At 60.1% G+C, this 24947-nt stretch overlaps 9 protein-coding genes across 9 annotated transcripts; 4 read left to right on the forward strand and 5 right to left on the reverse strand.

Moving 5' to 3' along the window:
* Positions 1 to 1453: 1453 nt before the first annotated feature.
* On the reverse strand, positions 1454 to 2958 carry BDZ90DRAFT_258153 (hypothetical protein; the record flags this gene model as incomplete). Its single annotated transcript, XM_025508040.1, has 2 exons — positions 1454 to 2411; positions 2483 to 2958. 2 exons carry the CDS (start codon positions 2956 to 2958, stop codon positions 1454 to 1456), a joined length of 1434 nt encoding a protein of 477 aa, XP_025365730.1.
* Positions 2959 to 4387: 1429 nt separating this feature from the next.
* BDZ90DRAFT_230114 (hypothetical protein) lies at positions 4388 to 6755 on the reverse strand. Its single transcript, XM_025505343.1, has one exon. It carries the CDS (start codon positions 6694 to 6696, stop codon positions 4636 to 4638), a length of 2061 nt encoding a protein of 686 aa, XP_025365731.1. The 5' UTR covers positions 6697 to 6755; the 3' UTR covers positions 4388 to 4635.
* A 321-nt stretch (positions 6756 to 7076) lies between these two features.
* On the forward strand, positions 7077 to 8007 carry BDZ90DRAFT_36248 (hypothetical protein). Its single transcript, XM_025509521.1, has 2 exons — positions 7077 to 7810; positions 7904 to 8007. The coding sequence occupies exon 1, from the start codon at positions 7123 to 7125 to the stop codon at positions 7789 to 7791; it is 669 nt and encodes a 222-aa protein (XP_025365732.1). The 5' UTR covers positions 7077 to 7122; the 3' UTR covers positions 7792 to 7810; positions 7904 to 8007.
* A 575-nt stretch (positions 8008 to 8582) lies between these two features.
* Positions 8583 to 11228, forward strand: BDZ90DRAFT_230115 (Clavaminate synthase-like protein). Its single transcript, XM_025505344.1, has 5 exons — positions 8583 to 9200; positions 9268 to 9709; positions 9778 to 9844; positions 9945 to 10312; positions 10381 to 11228. Exons 1-5 carry the CDS (start codon positions 8631 to 8633, stop codon positions 11166 to 11168), a joined length of 2235 nt encoding a protein of 744 aa, XP_025365733.1. The 5' UTR covers positions 8583 to 8630; the 3' UTR covers positions 11169 to 11228.
* Positions 11229 to 12303: 1075 nt separating this feature from the next.
* BDZ90DRAFT_230116 (hypothetical protein) lies at positions 12304 to 16242 on the reverse strand. The gene is made up of 4 exons (XM_025505345.1): positions 16023 to 16242; positions 15210 to 15945; positions 14768 to 15137; positions 12304 to 14703 (listed from the first exon to the last, which is right to left on the reverse strand). The coding sequence occupies exons 1-4, from the start codon at positions 16129 to 16131 to the stop codon at positions 12373 to 12375; spliced, it is 3546 nt and encodes a 1181-aa protein (XP_025365734.1). The 5' UTR covers positions 16132 to 16242; the 3' UTR covers positions 12304 to 12372.
* A 217-nt stretch (positions 16243 to 16459) lies between these two features.
* On the forward strand, positions 16460 to 18292 carry BDZ90DRAFT_277522 (putative CDC12-septin; the record flags this gene model as incomplete). The annotated part of the gene is made up of 9 exons (XM_025509015.1): positions 16460 to 16487; positions 16557 to 16579; positions 16664 to 16742; positions 16808 to 16848; positions 16922 to 17080; positions 17166 to 17237; positions 17307 to 17363; positions 17441 to 17881; positions 17950 to 18292. 9 exons carry the CDS (start codon positions 16460 to 16462, stop codon positions 18211 to 18213), a joined length of 1164 nt encoding a protein of 387 aa, XP_025365735.1. The 3' UTR covers positions 18214 to 18292.
* Positions 18293 to 18419: 127 nt separating this feature from the next.
* BDZ90DRAFT_230118 (hypothetical protein) lies at positions 18420 to 20399 on the reverse strand. The gene has a single exon (XM_025505346.1). It carries the CDS (start codon positions 20341 to 20343, stop codon positions 18484 to 18486), a length of 1860 nt encoding a protein of 619 aa, XP_025365736.1. The 5' UTR covers positions 20344 to 20399; the 3' UTR covers positions 18420 to 18483.
* A 223-nt stretch (positions 20400 to 20622) lies between these two features.
* Positions 20623 to 22535, forward strand: BDZ90DRAFT_230119 (pseudouridine synthase). The gene has a single exon (XM_025505347.1). The coding sequence runs from the start codon at positions 20669 to 20671 to the stop codon at positions 22493 to 22495; it is 1827 nt and encodes a 608-aa protein (XP_025365737.1). The 5' UTR covers positions 20623 to 20668; the 3' UTR covers positions 22496 to 22535.
* BDZ90DRAFT_230120 (hypothetical protein) lies at positions 22520 to 24947 on the reverse strand. Its single transcript, XM_025505348.1, has one exon. The coding sequence runs from the start codon at positions 24907 to 24909 to the stop codon at positions 22582 to 22584; it is 2328 nt and encodes a 775-aa protein (XP_025365738.1). The 5' UTR covers positions 24910 to 24947; the 3' UTR covers positions 22520 to 22581.

A 24947-nucleotide genomic window follows, 5' to 3' on the forward strand; every position in this document is an offset into this window, starting at 1 on the left:
AGGCGTGGTGGGCGGCAGACGTGTGGCATGAGGAGCGAGAGGAGTGGATGGCGCCGCCGCACCAATTCTACCGGCCCTCGCGCAAGTTGGACAACGGCAGCAGATCTGAACCCCTCATGGATCTGTTCCGAGAATACGACTTGGTCTTCGGAGGCCGACGATCGGTGAAGGTGCCTAACCTCTTCGCCGTGCGCAACCGCAAGGTCAGCCTGTGCAACGAGCCTGCGGGAGAGGAGGCCTACGGTGCTGGCACCATGCGGATGACGGCAGGCGGTCGCGTGGAGTACTTGCACTTCTGCGAGGATGAGGTGCGGAAGCTCTTCGACTCGCCTTGGCAGGGCAAATATACGACTGGCCGTGCCCTTTTTACCCGCATCGACGGCACTGACGCTCAAGGACCTGTACGGAGAGTACGACACGCTCCTTGACAAGAAAGGCAGGCTTCCACCTGAGCACATCGCGTAACATATAACGCACGCCAGAGGAAGCCGGCGCCGTCTTGGATTGATGCGATCCTTGAAGCGCACAGGAAACAAGAAGACCTGTTTGATATAGCAGTGACAGAAAGCAAGTGCCATAATCGCCGCGAACAATACCATCTTTTTGCTACCTCACGAGCGTAACGACTCACCACTTCTGAGCATGCACAGCTTTGTGAGCTGAGTGATTGATGCCCGAGCTCGCGTCGAAGATGTGAGAGCACAACGAGGAGGGGGCAAGACATGTACGTCAGTCTTTGGTCAGTCAGATCCTCAGCGAGTCTTGGTTGGGTCTTTCGCTCTGTCGTGATACTGACAGGGCCTGGCAAGAGCTACGTCTGATGCTCTTGAGCAAGAAGGTAGCCCGGCGCAAGACGTGTGCGAGGACAACGCGCCGGGAGTGCGACACCACCGCCTAGCGTGACGCCGCGTGCAGCGGAGTTGAGCGCGGCACTCCGCCAAGCCACGAGCATGGCCTGGGTCAGCTGTGAATGCGGTCAGTCTGTTCGTGTGATCGTGTACCAGAGAAGGTCAGCAAGTTCACTTTCACGCCACATTAGTGATCGAAAAGTGGGTGAGACAGCCATGCTCGAAGACGTGCTCCCTCCGCTAAATTGGTTTCAGCCCCGCAGTCCCACTCAGCGGAGATTCAAAAACGCGGGGAAGCGAAGCGAGGCGCAACGCCCAGGAAGGTACAACATCTTGGGGAGGCGTTTAGAGCTCGGCGTGGCGCGGTGAAAGGCGACGCTGGAAGATCGTGGCGAGCAGTCAAAGCAATTGGTCGGGCCGAGTGCGCCGGTGAAGGGAGTCAGGACAAGTAATAGATTGCGGACGGAAAAGAATGCAATGGAAATGAAAGGGCTACGGGTGCGTAGTGAGAAGAAGTCGAAAAGGGTTGGCGAGTCTCAAAAGAATGTGGTGGGAAGGTAGAGATAGTGTTCGAGAAGGGGGTGTGGGTGCTGCGATTCGCAAGCTCAAAGCTCCCAGCGGCGCTGAGCGCCACAGACGGAGTTGGCGTACGAGCGAGCCTGCTCGCACAAGCTGGGGCACGAGTCTGAACCAGAACCAGCACCAGCTCCTGCGCCGTTGCCGCTTGAACCGCTGCCGTTCGAGCCGCTTGAACTCGAGCCGCTGCCGCCTTGCGATGAGCCGTTTCCGCCTGAGCCAGAGCCTCCATTGGAGCCCGAGCTGCCGCTCCCGGAGCCAGAGCCTCCGTTGGAGCCTGAGCTGCCGCCGCCGCCTGAAGACCCTCCTCCCGAGTTGCTGCCACCATTGCCTCCCTGTCCGCCATTACCACCAGATGAAGAGCCTCCCGTGTTGCCACCGTTCCCGCCGTTACCGCTGCCGTTCCCTCCCGGACGAGGGTGAGGGTGAGGGTGAGGGTGAGGGTGCGGGTGCGGGTGTCCGCCGTTGTTGTTGGTGCCGACTGGGACAATTGCCGTGGAGGTACCCGTGAAGGTCGCGGTGATGGAAGAGACCTCACCATCGGTCGTGGTGAGGCCAGTCGAGGTGCTCGTAAAAGTGGTCACAGAGGTTGAGGAGATGGTGGAAGGCTGTGCGCTCGTAGAAGGCGCGCCGCTTCCCGTAGACGCGATCGAGGAAGGAACGTTGCTTCCCGTAGAAGCCACAGAGGAGGGGACATTGCTGTTCGTGGAGACGCCCGTCTCGATGGGTCCAGAGGCGGTAGATGTGGCACTGGCCATGCCGGGACGGTCCAGGCAAACATGCACATCAGCCGCTGCGGCGACTTCGACGCAGATTTGGTCTGGGTCGCAGGTTGTGTCCCGCGCACACGATTGTGCCGCCGAAAGTGGTACACAGAATCCGCCAAGGCACGAGCCACTTTGACAGTCATCATCGGCTGAGCAAGTCAGCGTAAGTGGTCCAGTACCCAGCCCGACACAGACGTTGTCCAGACAGAGGAGGTTGTTACTGAAATAGACGCGTAGGAGGGTCAGCTGCGGCCAGGACGCTTCGTTTGTCTTGTCTCGCGTTCAACTCACCCACAGTCCGTCTGAGCGGAGCATCCGAGGCCAAGAGGGGGTACGACACCGCTGGGCAGGACCGAGTTGATGGCGCTGTTCGGCAGGATAGAAGAGACCTGGCTGGCAATCTGCGACGCCACGCTCTCCACGGGCGTCAAGACAGGACCCGCGGCGCTAGTAACCCTAGAGACAACTTGAGAGAGGTCTGAGGCCAGAGTGTTGAGAGGAGGCTCCGCTGCTGAGAGCACGGGCGAGGCCGCACTACCTACGTCGGATACGACGGAGCTCACGATCGAGATGGGTGCCGAGGCTGCAGAAGTGACAACGCTGAGTACGCTGCTCAAGGCGCTGGCCCCATCGCCTACAGCAGAGTTGACCGCACTGAGGACGGGATCAAGGGGCGAGTCGTCAAGCTGACGCTTCATGTGAGGTACGCGAGCGGCCTCTGCCTGGGTGATGGCCACGAGGGCGATGGTGTAGAGGGCAAGCTTCATGGTGGGCGGAGACGGGTGGGAGAAGAGGAGGGGCGGGGAGGAGTTGATGAGGGACAATCAAATGGGGGCATGAACACCCGCGTTCTTATAGCGTTTCGTCGTGAGATGTCTTGCTTCGACTTGATTGCTTGGGGCGAAAGCGCTGGACGCTGGGGACCAGGGCCTCTCCTGGACAATGAGGCAGCCTGCTCACCTCGGCGTGCCCGTGAGACCCGTGTCACGCCTCTGCCCCCTCAAGGACACCAAAGTGTCCTTTTCTTGCTACTTCACGCCGCATTCGTGGAACAATCATCGAGGGTGGCTCTCACGTCCTTGCAGAAAGGAGGGGTGGTGAGTGATTGATATGCCACGGTGACCGCGAGCAAAGACCTCGTTCTCGGCGTCGAGCGGCTCCCGCGTTCCTGGCTGATTCCCCGTCCGACTACACCCTCATGGATGTGAGACATCGTGGCAGCACAGTCTTGTTAGCGAGCGGCGACGCAAGTGCTCGACGACATCGACGTTGCCCAGCTGCAAAGGCAATTACTGGGGTGAGTGAGACTGCGCATTCAAGGCCCGCCGACTTTGCGGGGCGGGCGCGCGAAAGAGGGCGGAGTCGTGAGCGAGGGTGAGATCCACTGGGCTGAATCGGAGGGATACAAGCAGCACGGTTTCTCCGCCGAGGTTAACAAGCATCGCTCGGCACTTGCTTGCACTCGCCTTCTATTGCGTCTTGTCACCACCTGATGTCGCACTGGACGTGTGGCTGCAAGACAAGCGCGCGTGAAGCCTAGAAGTCTCTGTGCTGGACCGAGGCGCTGCCAACAAGCAGTCAGAACGCACAAAGACAGCTCTCACGGTAAAGCGCATTCATTGAGGGCGCACAAGGGCGCGCGAGGGCGAATCTATGCCGGGTCAGCTCATTAAGCTCCTTGCGCGCGCGCGGCGCTGCTGCCGATGATTTGTGCGCCGGGAAGGCGAGCACTAAGTGCTTGAAGGTGGGAACCAGACTTCTTCGGCGAAGGATTCCACAAAACCTTGAATACTGGAAACAGGCAGTCTCGGGACCTGACAACCTTGCTTCTTCGGCTTCGATTCGGTCAGGCCTGGACAGAGAGCAAGGTACAGCAATCGCTGGATGCTTAGCCGAAAGAAGCTCGATCGGGGATCCTTTGACCCTGCCGAGGTTCCCTATGCGTGGGAAATTGCGGGCGCATCGGGCGTGCGCGCTGCGACGCGTCAGCGTGGCGACTTGATCAATGCGATACGTTTGCCGTCGTCATCATCAGCGTCGACGTCACACAAATCATATTGCTACTCGCTCATGGCCGCGATCTCTCTCTTCCATCACCTTGGTCGCCGATGAAGAGCGCGGTGACAGCGAGAAGTTGGGGCGGGCCCATTGGTCGTCATGTGGAGTCAAGTCTGACCGAGGTATCATGCAGGGATGTGCAGGTAAAAGCTTGTATTGACTCTCCGCAAATCTAATTCTTATCGAGTCTAAGCAGGAGGGTAAAAAGCAATATAACGAATTGCAGCGGAGGCCGCCCAAGGAAGGCGAAGATGAAGATGAACAGTGGATGTCACGGCACAAAGGCAGGTAGCGCGAAAGGGTGAAAAGAGCGTCGATAAAGTTGGGGGACCCGAGGCAGAAGAAGAGAGCAGTAAAATGTCCAGAGAGAGGGCGAACTAATCAACTTAGTTGCCGCAGATGCTGTCGGCCAGCGCTCGGACGGCTTGGCACATCTGCGAGGACGACGACGAGCCGGAGCTGCCCTTGTTGCCGTTGGACGAAGAGCCCGAGTTGCCCTTGTGGCCAGACGACGACGAGCCGGAGCCGCTGTGGCTAGACGAGCCGTTTCCTGAGCTGCCAGAGTTGTGGTGAGGGTGCGCGTGGTGGTTCTTGGACGGGTGCGAGTTGCTACCGCTGCCGTTGTTGCCAGAGTGGGGGTGAGTGCCGTGCGAGGGGCGAGGGTGTGGGTGAGATCCACGGCTGGCCGATGGGTGCGGGTGAGGGTGAGGGTGAGGGTGAGGGTGGGGGTGCCCGTTGCCGCCGGCACCAGCTCCTCCGGTAGACGAAGGGCCCTCTACAGTCACGGTCGAGGTAACTACGTCAGTGGTCGTGACAGGTTGAACCTCAGAAGCCATGGAGGCGCCAGAGCCTGATGGGGCGGCCGTTGTAACGAAAGTCGTCGTAAATGTAGTTGTGAAAGTCGTCACGGAGGGCTGCGCCGAGCTGACAGCACCCGTAGAAGAGGCGCCACCGGCAGCGGGGTTAGCCAGGCAGACGGCGTCATCGTCGGCGGTTCCGTAGGCGAAGCACAGCTCGTCGGCAGCGCAGTCATTTTGCGTGTCGTTGCACTCGGAGAGCACGGCGCCAACACAGTAGCCCTCGACGCAGGTGTCGCCGTTGGAGCACTGAGCGCTGGTCGAGCAAGTCTGGTCGAGCGTGCCTTGGCCGAGGGGAGTGCAGATGCCCTTGTTGCAGAGGAGCGAGGAGCCGCAGTCGGTCTGAGCGGAGCACTGGTCACCGGCAGCGGGAGCACCAGTGGGGAGCGTGGTGGGCAGGACCGAAGAGGGGACGACCGACGAGGGGATCGAGATGCTGGGCACCTGAGAGGGGACCGAGACGCTGGGGACATCCGAGGGGTTGGCGATGCTGCTGATGATCGACGAGATGCCAGTGGGCAGGGCGGTAGGGGCGCCAGAGATGGAGGGTGCCGCAGTGGGGATGGCGCTCTCGATCTCGCTAGCGCCAGAGGCGATGACGGACGAGGCCTGGCTGACGATCGAGCTGATCAGAGAAGTGGGGATGGGTCCGTCGGTGATCTGGGATACAACGGACGAGATCTGCGACTCGACGGCGCTCTCAATGGAAGAGATGAGCGACGTAGGGATGGGCTCCTGCGAGGCGATGGAGCTAAGGATCGAGGAGACGTCCCCGGCGACGGATGAGGCCTGCGAGGCGATCTCTGACGCAATCGACGTGGGGTTAGGAAGAGCGCTGGCCTCTCCCGAAGCGATGGAGCTGATGATGCTCGAAGCCTCGCCGGCTCCCGAGCTCGCAGCGCTCTCGATGGCGGAGGCTACGGACGACGGGTTGGCGGGGGCATCGCTGAAGATTGAAGATACCAGCGAGGTAGCCTGGCTTGCAACGGAGCTTGCAATGGACTCGACCTGAGAGATGATGCTGGTGGGGACCGGGCCCTGATCGCTGATCACCGAGGAGATGATGCTGGACGCATCGCCCGCGACGGAGCTGGCTGCAGACTCGATGGCTGAGATGACGGACGTAGGGTTAGGGTCCGGGATGCCATCGCTGAAGATCGAGGAGACGATGGAGGTCCCCTGGCTCTCGATTGAGCTCGCAATGGACTCGACTTGGCTGATGATGCTCGTCGGGAGAGGGCCTTGGTCGCTGGCCACACTTGAGATGATCGACGAAGCGTCGCCTTGCACAGAGCTGATGACGCTCTTGATCTCGCTCACAATGCTGGTGGGGAGGACCGACGGGCCAGCGCTCTCCAAAGAGGAAACGATGGACGCAATGGGCGCATCGGTCAGGATCGACTCAATGGCCGAGGGAAGACCCGAGGGGCTCTCGCTGACCACGCTCTCGATGACGGAGGCGATGCTCTCGATGGGGGGGTTCACGGGGTCCTCGGGGAGGGCCTGGCGGCGGTACATCCAGGGGACGTGAGCGGCGTTGGCCTGGCTGATGGCCAAGAGGGCAAAGGCAAGGAGGTAGGACTTGTTCATCTTGATGGGCGGCCTAGGGGAGGGGAAGGGGCGGGAGAGGAGGAGGACGGATTGGAGAGGGATGAGGAGAAGACGATGGGTGGTCTCACCTCGTCCTCCTTTTATCTCCTTGTGACGGTCAGAGTGGGAGGGTGTTGTGGGGGCGTGGCTGCTCAAGCTCACGCGCTTCGTCCGCATCCATGGAATGCTTCCACTTCGACTGCTGAGGAAAGAGAACCCTCATTGGTGCTGGCAAACGTAGAGCTTGTCAATGGCTACCTCGATCAACCTGAAACAAATTGACAGCGAGGCTTGACAGTCGTGACGGCCGGATGGTATCGCACCGCACTCGTCGCGCCGCCGCACTCGTCGTCGAGACCCTAACTTCAATTTCCGACTAGCTCAGATTCCTACGAAGCCTAAAGCCGTAGACCCACCTTTTTGTTCATGCTCCGACAGAAGATCCGCTCGACTGCCCGACCGTGCGCACACGCGCGCTTTTCCGCGTGGTACAACGGCGAGCTGACCAAGAGGTGTGCAAGCACTTCGGTGAGGAGTCACCATCACTCGCTGAAGTCGCTTTCCTTACCACCGCTTGGTAGGCGACCGCGATGCTTGTTACTCCCGTCCTCGGCCCGCCCTGCGTTCGCTGTACGTGAGGCACGCATGGTGCTCCCAACAATCAACCTTCGCTCGGCTCGGCGGTGTCAACGAAGCTTCGCTTGGCTCGAGGCGGCATCGAACATCTCGTGGTCTTCACCACCTGAGTTAATTTGTGGAATCGACGAATCAGAAAAAGACTGCCATTGGTCGACACGCAGCGGGATCCGCGAGCTCCACGAGCTTGTGTTCGCTGCCTCGAAAGGTTCGCTGCCGACTCGTCACCCCCTTGGCGACGTCGTGCCGACTTACGTAGCGACGAACCTTGACCATCGCAGCAACAAACCTTGTTGGCGAGTGACCCTCCTGTCGTGCCTGCTTAGGCGACCAAAGAAGCTCAGGACGTCAATGCGGGAGACGAGGCGACGTCAAGCCACCGAGAAAGTTTCTTGCGCATTGCTAGCAAGCTATCGTGGATGTCGCTGCCCTTGCTTGGCCCTCGACACTGAAGCTTGAGGACCGCATCGTTGCGTGAGTGGTACGCGGTTTGCGGGGAACGAGATGCGGCGACGGACTCGTGGTGAGAGAGTGTTAGCTGACCTCAGGCCACCTGCCCATCTGTGTGCAGCACGAGGAGTGCGGAGATTGCGCGGAGATCGCGCGGAGTCCGCGGCGGAGAGCGGAGTGTGGGATGGATTTGATCGATTCATTCGGCCTCGACTCGGGCGACGCTACAACTTCTCCGCCGCGGAATCCTCCTCAATGCGGTCGAGAGGAATGACCTACTCTCGCGCTTGGTCTCGCGCTTGGTCTCGCGTGGCCGGTAAGCTATAGGCTTCGAAGTGGGTCCCGTCTCACATCGTTCGCCAAGCCCATCGCGTGGGTGGAATGTTCGTCGTCGGACGGCGACCAGACGTTAAGCTTCTTATGAGACGTCGTTTTGAGCTTCTTCTGTCGCGTGGGGACATAGCAAAGGGCGGGGCGATAGCTACGTTAGCTCGCAAGGATCTGGCTGACTTCCATTCGTGGAAATCGGCGTTCTCTCCAGCCCACCACCTCGGCATGTTACCATGTCGAGAGGAAGGCGAATGTGGCCGGAACGGGAGCAAACGGCGCCTTCCCAACCACGTGGTGATGGTCACCCCGCATGGCCCGTGCGAATTTGGTTCGACGGCGATCACGCAAGCAACCGCTCGCCTCGCGTTGTTCTCGCCGCCGTGGTGACCTGATCGCGAAGCATTGCGAGATGGAACACGTTTCGCCGTGTGCCGGGTCCGTGGTAGTCATTCTCGACTGTTGAATTCTGTCTTGCACCTTCTCAATCCAACCATATTCTCTTGCGCCCTCCTTTTGCGATGCCTGTAGCACCATCAGCCTCGACGGTCCTCGTCACCGGCGCCTCCGGTTACATCGCCGTGCACGTCGTTCACCAAGCGCTCAAGGCTGGCTTCAATGTCGTCGGAACTGTTCGCTCCGAAGAAAAGGGCAGGTACCTCGAGCAGCTCTTCGCCAAGCAGTACCCGGGCAAGTTCAGACATGCCATTGTCGCTGACATCGAGCAGCCGGGAGGATTTGACGAGGCGGTCAAGGGTGTGCAGGCCGTCCTCCACACCGCATCGCCATTCCACTTCAATTCCGAGGGCAAGGCGCTCGACGCTCTCGTAAACCCCGCGGTCAACGGCACCAAGTCCGTTCTCAAGAGCATCAAAGACCATGGCACCGAGGTCAAGCGTGTCGTCCTCACGTCATCGTTCGCCGCCATCCTTGACCCGTCCAACAAGACGCCGAAGGAGTACACCGAAAAGGACTGGAACGAGTCCAGCCCGGCTAACAGCGCAAAAGAGGGCAACAGCCAGAACCCAATGGACGCGTACCGCGCCTCCAAGTCCATGGCAGAGCGCGCTGCATGGGACTTCGTCGAGCAGGTCCGTGTAGCCCCCGGCTAGCTTGCTTGGTCACCTACGCTGACATTACACCCCCGTCTCTTTGCAGGAGCAACCACAATGGGACCTCGCAACCATCAACCCGCCCTTTGTCCTCGGGCCCGTCCTCCACCAAGTCAACTCGCCAGACTCCCTCAACACGTCAGTCGCCAGCATCTGGAAGCTCATTCAAGGTACTGGCAAGACCGAGCAAGACCTTCCCGGGCCGGCAGGCTGCGTCGTTGACGTACGCGATGTGGCTGCGGCTCACATCAAGGCACTTCAGGTCGCCGATGCGGGTGGGGAGCGCTTCGCCCCAACCATTGGCCAGTGGACTTGGCAGAATGTCGTCGACATCGTGCATGACGCGAGCTGGATCCCCGGAGAGTACAAGGACAAGGTGCCCAAGGGAAAGCGTGGCAACTACGACGTCAAGCAGAATGATTTGTCCGGTGCCAAGACGGAAAAGGTTCTCGGCGTCGAGTATCACTCGCTCAAGAGTACCATTGAGAGTGGGTACGCGGCGCGACATGTGGCGAGGAGATCGCTGCTGACCCCCGTCACCCATTCTCCTGCGCAGCCACCGTCGGATCGCTCCTCGAGTACCAGGCGCGCGACTGGCAAGGCGCCCCCGCTCTCCCCGCCGTGTAGGTGTCTGTGCACCGTATCATGCAATACTTCATGCCTCTCACATTCTCTCATCCCGCTTGCCTGAATACCCGCGCATGCTGATCGCCCCACGTACAGCGACATCGACCTTCCTCCCTGGATCCCTCCCAAGCAGACTAGCGAGTCCGGCCTCGAGTGGGCGCCCCTACACACCCTCGACCTGAGCCGCGTCACGATAGAAGGCGACCACACGCACGTACCTGAGGATGTGGTGCGCGATGTAGGCCAGGCATTTAACACGATCGGCTTCATTTATGCCGTGGACCACGGACTGACCTATGGCGAGCTGCTCAGGCAATTTGCGATTGGACAGTACCTCCTCAACAACGTGTCAGACGAGGACAAGGAGAAATTCCGCGCGAGAATTCGCGAAGACGGCTCCTTTGTCGGATACAAGCAGCAGGGCAAGTGGCAGCTTGATGGTGTGCTTGACCGCGTAGAGCAGTGTGAGTGCGCGCAGCGGAGGTCGAGTCATGGCATTGAAGTTGGTGCTGACACCACGCACCGCGTTCAGGCAACTTCGGCTCCAAGTCCTTCCAACCGTCGATCGCGTCCAAGACCTTCCCGCCCTCCGTCCAACCCTTCATTCCCGAGATCTTGGCCTTTGCCCGCTTCAATCACGCAGTCATTTACCGCAAGCTCCTCGCCGTCTTTTCGCGCATTCTCGATCTCGACTCCGAGTTCCTCTGGAACCTCTCGCAGAACCCCGAGGAGCGTGGCCTCGACCTCCTGAGGTACGCGCTGTACCACAAGCCGAGCCAGGCGGATGACGATAAGCTCGGCGGCGTGCGTCTGAACAGCCACACGGACTTTGACTCCGTCTCGATCCTCTGGAGTCAGCCCATCACCTCGTTGGAGGTCCTCATGCCAGACAACCAATGGCGACTCGTAAAGCATCGCCCCAACGCTCTAGTTATCAATGCGGGCGACGCGCTCGCTTTCGTCTCGGGCGAATACATCAAAGCGACAATTCACCGCGTTGTCAAGCCTCCGCAGGACCAGGCTTCCTACCCACGTCTCGGCGCATTCTACTTTGCCTTCTTCAACGAGGACACCCCGCTCTCTCCTCTCACGCAGTCCCCCGTCGTGCAGAAGGCTCTCGCGGGACGACAGGGCAAGCCGTTCTGGCCTGCCGAGGTGCCAACTTCGGGCAAGTGGGAGCAATTGCGCGTTAAAGCGTACGGTGCTGGCGGGGAGAAGAAGGGAGAGGACGGACACACGCACGAGGAGTTGGCGGGGAGGAAGGTGACGTACCATCAGGGTCAGACTGTTCAGGCGAGGAGGCAGGCGCAGGTTGCCTAGTGCGCGAGGCGTGCGATCACACCATTTCGTCCTTGAATAGAATACTTTGTGCTTGAGCGATGCAGCTAGCTCGAGGTCATGGCCGCGTGGGCGCATGGCGCGTGGCGTGTGAATCCCTTCTCGCCCCTCTCGCCCCCACTCGCCCCTCTCGGCAATCGGCCCGAGTCGAAGAAGCTCAATCGCTCTTCCAATTGCCGGACGCGGGGCGCGTCAGCTCGCTCGCCGTGGCATCTCGTCGTGTCTCGCCCGCTACTCCACCTTCTTGTCCTCCCTTCCATCACAGCACCACGATATCGTCACAATGGTCACCACGCGTCGCCAACAAGCCTCAACGGGCGGTCCCTCCACGGGCTCACCGCTCGGCCCCACCCCTCCCGCATTCGAAGGGGCAGTCACCCACATGAATGCGGACCACCGGGCCCACCTTTCCTGCATCGTTTCGCATCACCTCTCCCTGCCTGGCCCTCCGAGCTACGTGAAGCTGGTACGAATGGATGAAGCGGGGTTGGAAGTCGAGTACGAGGAGGCGGAAAGCTTTTGGAGGAAGCCCGTCAGGCGAGGGGTCAGGATTGGGTGGGAGGAAGTAGGAGGTAGTACGATTGAGACGGGCAGCCAGGCGAGGCCGCTGTTGGTCAAGATGACGAGGGAGGCGCAAGAGGGTTTGACGGGACGCAAGAGAAAGGTGAGTGCGGGCGGCGGATGTCAATGGTGCTGCAAACTCGGCTGATGTATCCGCCTCTTCGCTCGCGCAGCCCCCAATCCGCTACTCGCTCCCACCCGAGGTCCCAGGCGCACTCATCCTCTTCGCCGTCCTGCACTACCTCTCAACCACCCACCCGCTCACTCACCTCCCCGAGCCTATCCTCTCGTCCATCTATATTCCCCTGCGCAAGGCACTGCGCCTCGAGACGTCCATCCCGTTCCTGCTGCGCTGGGTCGCCTACGCGCATGTCGCCGAGTTCTTCCTGATGCTCGGGCTGGTGCTAGGCAAGAGGGAAGGGCGCGTAGGGGCTGCGCTGGCTTGGGCAGTCAGTACTCTACCTGTAGGCTTCCCGACTTTCCAGCGATTCAGCAAGCTGAACCCGACTTGGAAGCTCGACGAGGGAAAGAAGGAGCACTAGCCGGGCGAAGGGTCATGACAGATAGCTAGTTGGATTGCTTCGTATAATACACATGTACAGGACACCGCACATCTCTCGCCCGCTCACCTGCCCCTCTCCCCAATACTCAGCCAAGAGCGGAACGCCCGCAACTTGGCCTCGCTCGCACCCTTTATGCCTACATTCATGCCCAATGTGGCATTCCCACCCGAAGCGAGGGAAGCGTAGTTGAGGAGGATTGGATCCACTTCATCTGCTCCGGCGACTGCGCTCGCGGCTTGGTGCTGTGATGCGTTCTCGGCGCCGCGCATCGCCATCAGCCGTCTTCGAGGACTGTCGTGCGGCGCTTCCCCCGCGCCTGCACCCGTACCCGCCGCATCGTAAGTCGCAGTACCGGCCGCCAACACCGGGCACGTCCCTCGCCTCACAGCTTTGACATACACCTCGACATCCGCGTCCGCCAAGTGCACGTCCCCGCGCTTAGCCCCTACAGTCCGAACCTCGAGGGGTGTCTCCCCCCACATACCTGCACCAGCGGAAGCGTCCAGCGTCAGATCGCCCGTGAACTGCTCGAGCCACAGAGCGTACTCGCGCGCCTCACTGGGCGCTACGGTTGGATGCGTCGAGGACTCGAGGAGGGTCTCAACTGGCTGGTGCGCTTGCGTCGAGGGAACAAAGGGGTTCGTCCAGCCGCCGATGCCGGCGGGGCCAGCCGAGGCGCTGCTGGCTGGACCCTTGCTCGCGAGTGAGGCAGCCTTGTCATTGCTCGAGGTTGTAGAGGAGGTTGCGCCGGCTTCTGGTTCGCCAGCGGCACCCATACCAGAGGCGCGTCTCTGACCCCTCTGTCCACTCAGTGGAGATGCCTCGCCCACGCGTCGCCCATTATTCAAACTCATCCACCTCCTCACACCTCCAATCAGCGCCTTCGGATCGCCTGCAGCTGAAATCGCTGTAGCCGTGGGCGCGCTTGACCCCACCGCGGTCGAGCTGCTGTCCCACGTAGTCGATGCGCTTGACGATCCACCAGACGCGAAAGACGACCCGGACGTCGACCGTAGCCTCTGAGCTGCCCTCGAAGTCGGCTTGGCGGGGGAAGAGGGCGTACGACGATGCCCGACCGCATTTGACCCTAATCGTCCCTGTTGCGCGGGCGCCAAGCGAGAAGTAAAGGGAGAAGTGACGAGAATAGCCGCGTCCGTCGGACCTACGCCGCCATGACTGCTTCCTCCTGCCACGGTCCCGCCAGACCCTGAGCCAGGTCGAGCGGTGGAGAGTGTGGCCATGCTTGAAATGCTGTCCTTCTTCGAGCGATGACCAGGAGCACTGCCGCCAGAGAAGCTGCCGCTCGCCCTACCCGTCAATGACGGGCTACTCGTCCGCCCCTCGTCATCCCGCTCGCTGGTCGGAGCCGTCACCACCAGCCCCACGGGCTGATGCTGCATGACCGCGGTCATCTTGAATGCATGGTGTCGCATCAAGTCGGTGAAGAGTCTCGGTCGGTAGTACTCCGCCCAGAACCCCTCCTGCCTACGCACCACCTCGTGCAGTCGCGCAACACGCTCCGCCGTGGCTTCTATTCGTTCAACGTGGCGCGGTGTGTACCAGGCTTGGTAGTCTCGCCTATTGGCCTGACGACGACGTGGTCGATACAGCTGTTGATCACTGGGGTTCGCACGACGCGTCGCCTGGCCACTCGGGGCGACGGTGAATTCGTCAATCCCAAGAAATAGGTTGATAGCCGCTTGCTTGTCTGCATCCACAAACGAGTTGGCGTAGTAGCGCTTCAGTCCCTCGAGCATATCGCGAGAGTGGCTCGTCCACTGGTTGATCTTGCGGTACGTCTCCATCGTGTTGACCAGGTGGGAACCGCCATACTGCAGCGCAATGGTGTCGCCGAGGTCGTGGTACATCTCCGTCAGCATGTCGACGGCGTCTGAGTCGAAGGGAAGGGCGGGATGTTCGAGGAGCCCGAGGGCGTGAAGTTGGTGCCCCAGGGCCGCCTTGCCTATGACGAATTGGGCGGCATTGGTACGGTCCAGACAGTCTACGCAGTTCACGCGTGCTACGCCCGTCTGTGTGAGGATCGTCTGCCTGCGTGGGTGTCTCGTCGTAGAACCATCCGAACCCGCTTCAGCTGCTGGCGCATACTCGAATCGCGTCGGCTCAGGTCCAGAATGAAAGAACCCAGTCCTCTCAATCGTCTCTTCAGCTATATCCTCCAGTATCCCAATGACATCCTGATCGTGTGACTTGCTCGCCCGACTCATGTCCCAGGCGATGTAGACCATCTTCTTGTCGTCGGGGAGGAACTGATTGAGATAAGCGACGCACTCCCCAAAGGCCTTCAGGAGCTTGGTCTCGCGCGGCGTCTTTTCGCGTGATTTGATGAGATTCAGGATGATGAGAGGCGAGCCATACCGGGCGAACATGTCGTCCTGATAGGGAGGTGTCGGGTCAGCGAGACCTTCGGTCACGCAAGCTCGTCGCGCTAGTACCCACGAAATGGAGCGCTGCGCTCGAGTAGAATGGGTCAGCGACGGGTATCTCGATCGGCGGTCTAGGCGACATGTTTGTGCTATCCTGCGTCCAAAAGATGGGTATAGAGCCGCGGTGCATGACGTAGGATGTAAAGCGCGGATTGGCAGCGTAGCAGTGGGCATGCTCCGCAGCGTAGAAAGGCGTGGTCAGGGCTTCGCTGACGATCTGCTCCGTCTCGACGTCGTTTGCGACTTGTCCTGCATCATTTGCGCCACGCTTGAGGAAGCGCGCCCCTGCAAAGTGGCGCGAACGTCGGGCGATGAGGGTTACGTGGATGGTGCGGTTGAGGACGGACAGCTTGGCTTGGTCCACGAAGCCGTAGCAAAGCGGGCTGCGCGAGGTGGTCAGAGATGATACGTCAGCACGGCTAATGAAGCGACCTTCCGATGTTCCCCGCACTCACAGCACCCAATCTGACGCTGCGGCAGACGAGTCGAATGCTGGACTGAGCAGGTGGTGATTCCAGATGAACTTCTCGCAATATCCCCACGAGCTCGCATGATCCTCGAAGCGCTTTCCCGTCAAATTCTCCTGCAGAGTCCTCGTCAAGTCGTAGGTGTACGAGAAGTAGAAATTCTTGCTCAGATCCACTTGCTTGAAGATGTGCAGCAGCCTCAATTCCTCCTGATCCATCGCCTTTGTTCTGCCGGGGATGGCGGTGGAGGGGTGGCAGACGGGGATGATCTTGGTCTCGTCGCAGTGATAGATGTAGTGTCCACCCAAGAGCGCCACTACAGAGCGCCGAGAGATAAGAACCATATAGTATGTGGATGTGAAGCGGATCAAGCCCACGAGACCGAAGAAGTGGCCTACCTCTTTGAGCCCGCCATTGGCCTTGTTGCCGTCCGATATCATGTCCAGCAGTTCGGTGATCTGGGCTCGATCGTACTCTGCAGCATCGGCGACGATGTTGAGCTGCCAGTAGGCGGAGCTCGAGGGGTGTAGAGGTGTCGCAGCGTCGTCGCCGCCAGACGTGGACGTTGTGGATGGTGCTGCGCCGCCATGTCTGTCCTCTGCCTTGCTCTGGGATGGTCCGCCTTGAGCTTGGTCTTGCTGACGATGGTGGCCAGCTGGCGTGCGATCAATCTTGAGGACATGGAAACGTGTCTGAGCCGTATTGTAGGCGACCAAGTAGAAGCCTGGCGGGCGGCGTGACGGGCGTGACGATGTGGTCAGACATTTCAGTCGTGTGAGCGGATGGCCCGCATATACTCACGAGCTTTCGTCTCCCACAGCGTGAACCTCGACGTGCGAGAGAAGTCTGTGCCGACGACATCCTCCTGCGTCGACCGTGAGAAGTCCTCAGACTTGCTCTCCTGCGCCATGATGATTAGGCGGCCTCGACAGCCATGGTTGCGGTGAGCGCTCGAATCATGAACTGAATGACCGAGTGTTGGTTGCTCCCCGCCCACGAAGTGAGTGGGCGTCGAGGGCGGTAGGGCGGACGGGCGGAGGCGGAGAGCGGAGAGGGCGACGGAGCTCGGGCGCCTTTCTGTCGTCTGAGACTCGAGTGAGTGACTGCCAGCCAGTGAGGCAGCGGGGCGAGCGAGCGAGTGAGCGGGCGGGCCAATGGCCCTGGCGCAGGCGACGAGGCTTCTCGTCCATCACTACCATCTCTCCTGATTCCTTCTCTCCCATCCTCTCTAGCACACAATGGCTCACCAAGATGGTCTCGGAATTGGTGAGCAGCCGCGCAAGAGAAGCAACGAGAATGCAATCTCACTCTGATCTGCCTTCGCTCCCTCGACAGGCATTGCCAATCTGCCCAATCAGGTGAGGAGCTGCAACGAAGTCCAACCTCTCGTCGTCTGATCGGCGATGCTCATCATACCTCTTTCCCTGTCTTCTCGCACGCAGCGTCACCGCATTGTCTCCAAGGCTGGCGCCCACTTCACTCTGATGGTCGTCGGAGAGTCTGGCGTAGGCAAGACAACTTGTAAGTAGCGGCAGCTGTCTGTATGCAGTTGGCCATTCATTCATCCTCTTCTGGACCCCCCGCAGTGATCAACACCCTCTTCTCTACTGAGCTCGCCGCCAGCAAGGTGAGTCTGCAGCGTCTCTCGCTCCGCTCAAAGTCAAAGGCTGATCCCATTTCCCACTTGCTCGCTCTGCCAGGACTACTCTCGCCGCCATGCCAAGCAACTCGACAAGACCGTTGAGATCGACATCATCAAGGCGGAGCTCGAGGAGAAGCAATTCAAGTGCAAGCTCTGCGTCATTGATACTCCCGGCTTCGGTGACTACGTCAACAACCGCGACTGCTGGACGCCCATTGTGAGCGAGCGAGCGAGACTGCTGAATCGTAGAGGGTCGATGCCTAGGACACGAAGCTGATATGCTTCTACCCTTGCACTCTCAGGTCGACTTCATCGATGACCAGCATGAGATGTACATGCGTCAGGAGCAACAGCCTGAGCGTAATGAGAAGACGGTGAGCAGAGAAGGCGAATGTTCAGACGCCGACTGCGATGCTGACTCCTCCTAACGCCCCAACCGCCAGGACCTTCGTGTTCACGCCTGCCTCTACTTCATTCGTCCTACCGGCCACACTCTCAAGGTGAGCAGCAACGGCAGCAACGACATCGCCGCCGTCATCTCATTGAAGCTGACGATCCGTTTCCCGCACCCACGCAGCCCCTGGATATCGAAATGATGAAGCGCCTCGGCACTCGTGTCAACCTCATTCCCGTAGTCGCCAAGGCCGACACTCTGAGCCCCAAGGACCTCGCCGTCTTCAAGCAGCGAATTCGTGAAGTCATCAACACGCAAGGGATCCGCGTCTACTCGCCCCCCATCGAGGTAGACGACGAGGCCAGCGCAGAGCACGCCAAGACGCTCATGAGCGCCATGCCCTTCTCGATCATTGGGTCCACGCAGGACGTTCAGACCCACGATGGCCGTACAGTCAAGGGCCGTGACTACCTGTGGGGTGTGGCAGAGGTAGAGAATGAGGAGCACTGCGACTTCAAGAAGTTGCGTTCGCTCTTGATCCGCACGCACATGCTCGACCTGATCACAACGACCGAGGAGCTGCACTACGAGAACTACCGTCAGACGCAGATGGAGACGAGGAAGGTGAGCGAGCGCGGCCCAGAGCACTCATCTCCACGCATGCTGACGTGCTTCACCCCTCTCTTGCACAGTTCGGCGAGCCCAAGGTCAAGAAGCTTGACAACCCGAAGTACCGCGAGGAAGAGGAGGCTCTGCGTCGTCGCTTCACCGAGCAGGTCAAGCTCGAAGAGTCGCGCTTCCGTGCTTGGGAGTCGCACCTCATCGCAGAGAGGGACAGGCTCAACAAGGACCTCGAGCAGGCCCATGGCTCAATCAAGGCGCTCGAGTCGGAGCTGGACGCGCTGGGAGGCTACGGCAGGCAGAATGCCGGAGGGCAAAGCACCGCTAGGCGTTGAGCGTCAACCGTCGTCTTCACCTGTTGCCTTGCTCCTCCTAACTCTCTTCCTTCTCTTCACCCCGGCGCATCGTCATACGGGACTTTGCCTTCTCCCTCTTGAGTCCGTTCCCCAATGTTCCTGCTATTCCGAATACCTAGCTAGCTTTCGTGCTGCCCACACCGTCGGAGTGACATCACGTTACGCTCCTCGCAGACTGCCAAGCTTCTCTGAATGTCTGTCCATCTATTAGGCAAGCGGGGCATATCGTACAGCGCCTGTCTCGACTGCTCATCCGAAGTTGAAACCAGGGTGGCCTCCCCTCCTGCCACCACCGCCGAAGCTAGCACCTCCTCCAGGGAAACCGCCTCCGCTACTGAAGCTCGCCCCACCACCGCCGGGGAATCCACCCATCCCGCCCATACCACCCATACCTCCCATTCCTCCCATACCACCCATCCCTCCCGCAGCACCAAAGAGCTCGCTCAAATCGACACCTCCCATTCCCCCCATGCCGCCCATGCCACCCATACCTCCTCCCGCAAAGGGGCTCTCACTCTCTGGATCCTCGGCGCCCGAGTCGTACCGTCTACGCTTCGTCGGGTCGCTCAGGATGTTGTACGCCTCGCCAATATCCTTGAACTTGGCTTCGTCCCCTCCCTTGTCGGGGTGATGCAAGAGACTCTGCTTCCTGTACGCCTTCTTGATCTCTGAGTCCTCACAGTCCCTCTTCAGACCCAGGATCTTATAGTAGTCCTTGCGCAAGCTGCGCTTGTGAAGCATTTCAGCCTGCTGAAGCTCCTTACGCAACCCGCGAGCCGTTCCCTCCGGGTCGGGGTCGGAAGCGGGGGAGATGGAGTCGATTGCCTGCTTGAAGTCGCGGATTGAGGACTCGAAGTCATCGAGGGCGAGGTGGGCACGGGCGCGTGTGCGGAGGGCTTTGAGGTAGGACGAGTCGAGGGACAGGGTCGTGTCGCAGTCCTCTAGTGCTGGTGAGTAGGATTTGAGCTTGAGGTTGGCGGTGGCACGGTTGGAGAAGAGGGTCGCGCGGAGCATGCGTGATCCACCGGCCGTTGTAGGGGCGGTGACGCTTGAGAGGAGCGTGGACAGTGAATCACCCGACGAGGTCGTAGCCTCTGCGGCATCGCCATTCGTTTGCTCCCCATTCGCCTCGCCATCGCTTACCCCCAACTCCTTGAGCGCCTCGGTGTACTTGGCCTTGGCCGCCTCCCACTTGCCGCTCTTTGCCTCATTATTCCCCTCATCCTTCATCTTCTCGATCCTCCTCGCCAGCCTCATCAAGTCGCGCGCATCCCTCAGATCCGGGTCATTCCTCAGGGCAGCCTGGGCATGCTGCACGCACTTGGCTACATCTCCTTGGGCAAAGAGGATGCGGGCACGCAGCAGGAGAATCTCCGAGTCAGAAGGGTTGGAACGAAGCAGGTCGGTGACGCGGCTCGATGCCGTTTGGAGGGAGGAAGCGTTGCGGAGGAAGAGGAGAGAGATGGAAGCAACGCGCCAGGATGTTGGTGGGGACGGTACCAGGCCAGTGGAGGCAAGAAGCTTGTCCATTGCCATCGAGGCCATGCGTGGCTCCTTTGCCTTGACATCTCGGATCAAAGCATCCCAGTGCGCTTCGAGGCTGCGCAGCTGTTGAGAGAGGGTCTCGACTGCTCCTCGCTCTTCCTCTGGAGTCGAGGCCGTTGGCGAGAGGAGCTCGTCCAGCCGGCTTCGAGCTGAGGGAAAGTCGCCGCAGCCAATCGAGGCACGACAGAAGCGCAGCTGTGCCTTTGTGGTGGCAGAACCGCTGCTGGCCTCCTGCACTTCAATGGCTTTGCGACAGTCGTGGACGGCGTCTGAGTGGCGGTTCAGGGCCATGAGGGCGGCGGCGCGATTAAGATAGAGGGAGCCGTCGCTGGGCGAGGCCGACGAGGAAGAAGAAGCAGATGGCTCGGCATGTCCGTTGGGTCCATCACCATTGGGAGCAGCATGCCCATTCTCCTTTGGCTGCGCCTGCGCCTTGAGATTGGCAATACGCTGCGCCTCCTCTTCATCAATGGCAGCATTGTACTTGTCCAGGGCAGCCGAGTACGACTTGGCTTTGAAGAGGTCGTTGCCCTCTGCTCTGAGCGAAGCCACGTCCGTCGTCATGCTGATGGTGGGTGAGGACGGTGATTGGTCGTCGTCGTCGTCGAGGTCAGACGAGAAGTGGTTCGACGGGCCTTTCTCACTTGCACCCCGCCCGCGCCTCTCTCTGTCTGCGCGCCTTGGCCTGCTTCCGGTCGACAGGACGGAAGAAATTGAAAGTCGTCGCCGACGCGGATTGGCGGCATACAGGCAGCAGCACCCACACGCCATTGCTGCTAGCGTCTCGCCATCAACTTCACATTGAGACTCGTAGCCCATCACGGCTCTTCGACCTTCAGCACCCCGCTACAGCTGGCTCAGTCGACTCGTGGGATTCACTCGCTCCCTCATGGCAGACTCAGACGCCGCGGCTGCTGCGCCGGCCAAGCGATCACCATCGCCCGCACCACCCTCTGCTACTCATGCGGCTGGCTCATCATCAAGCGCAGACGCCCCAAAGCAGAAGCGCCAACGCATCGATCGCCGCGGTGACGATTCGCGTGGTCAAGACAGCAATGACAACTCCTCGGGGGCCGCCGAAGGGGAGGTTCGCCTGCCTAAGCGACCCGTCGCCCTCCTCTTTGGGTACTGCGGCGTAGGCTACTCTGGGCTCCAAATCAACCCTGGCGTAAAGACGATCGAGGGAGACATCTTTGACGTCCTATGCAACGCAGGCTGCGTATCAAAAGACAATGCTGTCAACCCGAACAAGGTCAGCCTGCAACGCTCCGCTCGAACCGATCGTGGTGTCCACGCTGCGGGCAATCTGCTCAACATGAAGTGCATCCTCAACCCTCCTGTCTCGCCGAGCGGGGAGATGAAGCCGCTGATCGCCTATCTCAACTCGCAGCTGCCGCCTTTGATCAGAATTTGGAATATCGTCAAAGTGCAGAGCAGCTTCAATGCGAGGAGTAGCTGCGATTCGAGGTACTACCAGTATTTGCTGCCTACCTACGTCTTCTTGCCGCCAAAGCCGGGATCCGCTATGTGGAAGATGTACAAGGAGTGGGAGAAGGAGGAGGAGGAGGGCGTGGGAGAGGAGGAAAAGAGGAGATTGCAACAGATTCTCTATCACCCTTTCTGGGCGGATGCATACGCGGCGTACAAGGAGAAGGAGGAGAAGGGTCCTGCCGCAAAGGAGGGAGAGGGAGAGGGTGAAGCTTCGGCGGCGACAGCGACATCAGCAGAGGACCCTACGGACGTCAAAGTGGACTCAGCCACCACCGATACTGCCCCTCCTCCTGCCGCGGACACCTCCCCTTTCAAAGCGGACACGATCCGCAAGAGAACCTATCGCCTCTCAACCGACCCTTCCCCCTACGGCGCCGAGCTTCTCCCGCGATTACGCACTCTCTGGTCCACCTTCCTCGGCACTCGCAACTTCCACAACTTCACAGTCGGCAAGCCCTTCAAGGACCCCTCGGCCAAGCGCGTAATGAAGAAGATGGAGATCTCCGACCCTTTCATCGTGGACAATACGGAGTATGTCAGCTTGACGTTGCATGGCCAATCGTTCATGCTGCATCAGATCAGAAAGATGGTAGGCTTGATCGTCATGCTCGCCCGTTCTCCCGCTCCGGGCCCCAAGCTGCTCAACGCAAGCCTAACGACGAAGGACAAGATTCACGTACCCAAGGCGCCCGCATTAGGCCTCTTGCTGAACAGTCCCGTCTTCGTAGGCTACAACGTCAAAGTGCGAGCGCACAATGCCCAGTTGGAGAAGATGCACAAGGAGGGCAAGATCGACGAGACGAGAAAAGCAGACCAATGGCGCGAGGAGATCTCTTACGATCCTTTTAGGGCGGAGATGGAGGAGTTTAGGATGAGGCACATCTACCAGACCCAATACGAGACGGAGGAGAGGGAGGACGAGTTTGCTAAATGGCTCAACTATCTCGACTCCATCGTTGGGCCGGACTTTTTGTTCCTCAATCTCAAGGGGAATATTCCGAAGGAATGCTTAGTGGGAGGTAATGCCGTCGGTGGGGGGAGTAGTGTGATGAAGGGACTGGGAAAGAGCGAGAGGGCCGAGAAGAGGAAGGAGAGGGATGCGGCACCTGCATCTGGGTCGATCGGAGAGGTGGCGAAGCAGGGCAACGATGAGGAGTACAAGGGCAGCGATGATGAAGATGAGGCACTTCCTGCTGGAGCAAAGGCGGCAGACTACGAGGGATAGACGCGTCGGGTCTTATCAAGCTTTCGAGCATGCAATCGGCATCATCATTGTATCGTATCGTACATGGCGTCTGCGCTCGCCCGCCTTCACTTGACGATAACCTCGATCTCCCCTTGCTCGCCACCCCCACCCGGCTCATTCGAGGGCTGGAAGCCCAACTCGCCCAATGTCTGCTTCAGAGTCAGCATCTTCCCCGTACTAACCATCTTCAACTTCAAGCGACTAGCTCCCGTATTCGGGAAGCACTCCGCCTGACAACGGTCACGCAACGTAGCGACCGTCGTGCTCGGTTGAAGGTCCGAGTAGGTCTGGGTGCGAGAGAGGGAGGGGAGCGAGAGGGTGACAGATAGGGCAGAGGGAGCTGCTTGCTGTTGGGGAGGGCCCCAGCCGGTCCCCGCTGGTGGGTAGCCCTGCGGTGGTTGGTGGTGGTGCTGCTGCTGCTGTTGCTGCTGCGGCTGGCCATACTGACCTGGTTGGCCGTACTGTCCAGTCTGCACCCCCACTTGAATCGGGACCGGCCCGCCGTGCGCCCCCTCGTACGCCATGCGCTGCGCCGGCGGAGGATACATGTTGCCCTGCGGGTACATCTCCTCCGCCGGCCTTTTCATGCCCGCCGGTCCACCAGCTGTATAGTTTACGGGTGCGGAAGAGGCGTCGGCGCCGACCACATGCTCCGGCTCTGGGTACGCCTGTGGCTGCTGTGGTGGCTCTGGAGTAGCCTGTGCCTCCCCACCTTCCTGACCGGGCACACGAGGACCAATACTCTGCGTGTCCTTTTGCGGGAAACGTTGCTCCATCTCCTTCGCCCGCTGCTCAACCAGGTCCGTACGATTGAACTCATCCATCGTCCTCCCCCTGCTAGCAGCATGTCCATCCCAGACCAGCTTCTCCCTCTCTCTCGCCCTTTTCCTTTCCTCTTCCTCTCGTTCTCGCAGCGTCCCCTCCTGCTCTTGCAGACCGAAGATGTCGCGCCTCGCTCCGGCGAAGGAGCGCAGGAATTTCGCAGGGTCAGCCCCTTGGGTGAGGGCGGCTTGCTGAGCAATGCGCGACTCGAGCTCGGCGCGTTGCGAGCGGTAGGCAGGGTTGAGGAGCTCGATGCGGACATGCTCGTCGAGCTCGGAGGTGGGGATTTGTTGGTGGCAGATGGGGCAGGACGTTGTTTGCTGCGCGGAGGCGGCTTGGCGTTGTGCGAGGGTCTTGGGGACATAGTCTTTGCGGATTTTGATGTTGCTTGGTGGGGCTGATGCGGGAGGCTTCGAAGGGTTGCTCGCCGATGCTGAGGGCTGCGCTTGTTGCGATGCTTTCTCGCCTTCATCCTCACTGCCACTATCCATCTGCATCTCCTCGGCTCCGCCCTGCCCATTCGCCTCTGGCGCATCCTCCTCGGCGGGCTCCTCGCCCCCGCCCTGCTCCATGATCATAGCCGCCATCCTCTTCTGCGCCATCGTCATGTTCTCGACATCCCTCAGCGACATTGGTACGGGCAAGTCAATGTGTGCGTCCGTCTCGGTGATCTCGACCGTAGAGACGACGACAAAGTCTTGCCAATCGATCTGATTGAACGCAGCTCGCTCCTCCTCCTCCTCGTCCGCCCGCTTTTTGCGACGTTGCTCTGCCCATTTGTTGTAGGCTGCACGACGGCGAGCTTCAGCGAGAACTAACTGACGTGGCCCGCCTGCGCCCATACCCGTTTTGCTCGTCGAAGCGACGGGGCCTGCCTCGCTGCCGCCGCTGCCGCCGATCTGCTCGAGGAGGTCCTTGGGCGGCTCGAGTACAAGTCTGTACTGCTCGACGAGCCGATTGAAGAAGCCGAAGAGACTATGAGATGGGCGTAGGAACTCAAATTGGTAGCTGCGCGCCTCTCGTTCGAGGAGGGCAGTGGCGAATGCTGGGCCTTTGCGGGCGACGAAGAGGGCTGTGAGCTTGAGGACATCCAGGTCTACGGCGGTGATGTTGGGGAGGTCTGTGGTGAAGAGTAGAGGGCGAGGCTCTGGAGGTGCAGATGATGATGGGTCTTGCAGGAGAGCATTTGCTGCATCCTGGGGTGCACCGGAAGCCGTCGTCATGAGCTGCCCTTGACCTGGTCCATCCGCTGTTGCTAGAGGGCCAGTGCCATCTCGTATTGCCTCGATCCTAGCACGGTAGTATGCATTAAAGGCATCGCCATCGTTGAGAAAGGCAAACTTGGTGTTTGCTCTCTCATCGCCTTTGATCTTTGACTCGAACGTCGCACCATTACGAGCGACAAAGGTGGCCGTCTTGTCAACGATGGAACGAATGTCCGGCGGCGGGTAGATGAGGCCGCCCGTCGAGAACTTTGGCTTCGAGGCCGCGCTGGTGGAAGCTTCTGCCACCTCGTCGACATCCTCGACTGTGGCGCCCTTCGACGGCGGTGGCAGCTCGAGGGCTGGCATCCTTGAGTGGTGGATGGGAAGATGCAGTGATGGAGTCG

The sequence above is a fragment of the Jaminaea rosea genome, assembly GCF_003144245.1.
Source record: "Jaminaea rosea strain MCA 5214 unplaced genomic scaffold BDZ90scaffold_1, whole genome shotgun sequence".
Lineage (NCBI taxonomy): Eukaryota > Fungi > Basidiomycota > Exobasidiomycetes > Microstromatales > Jaminaea > Jaminaea rosea.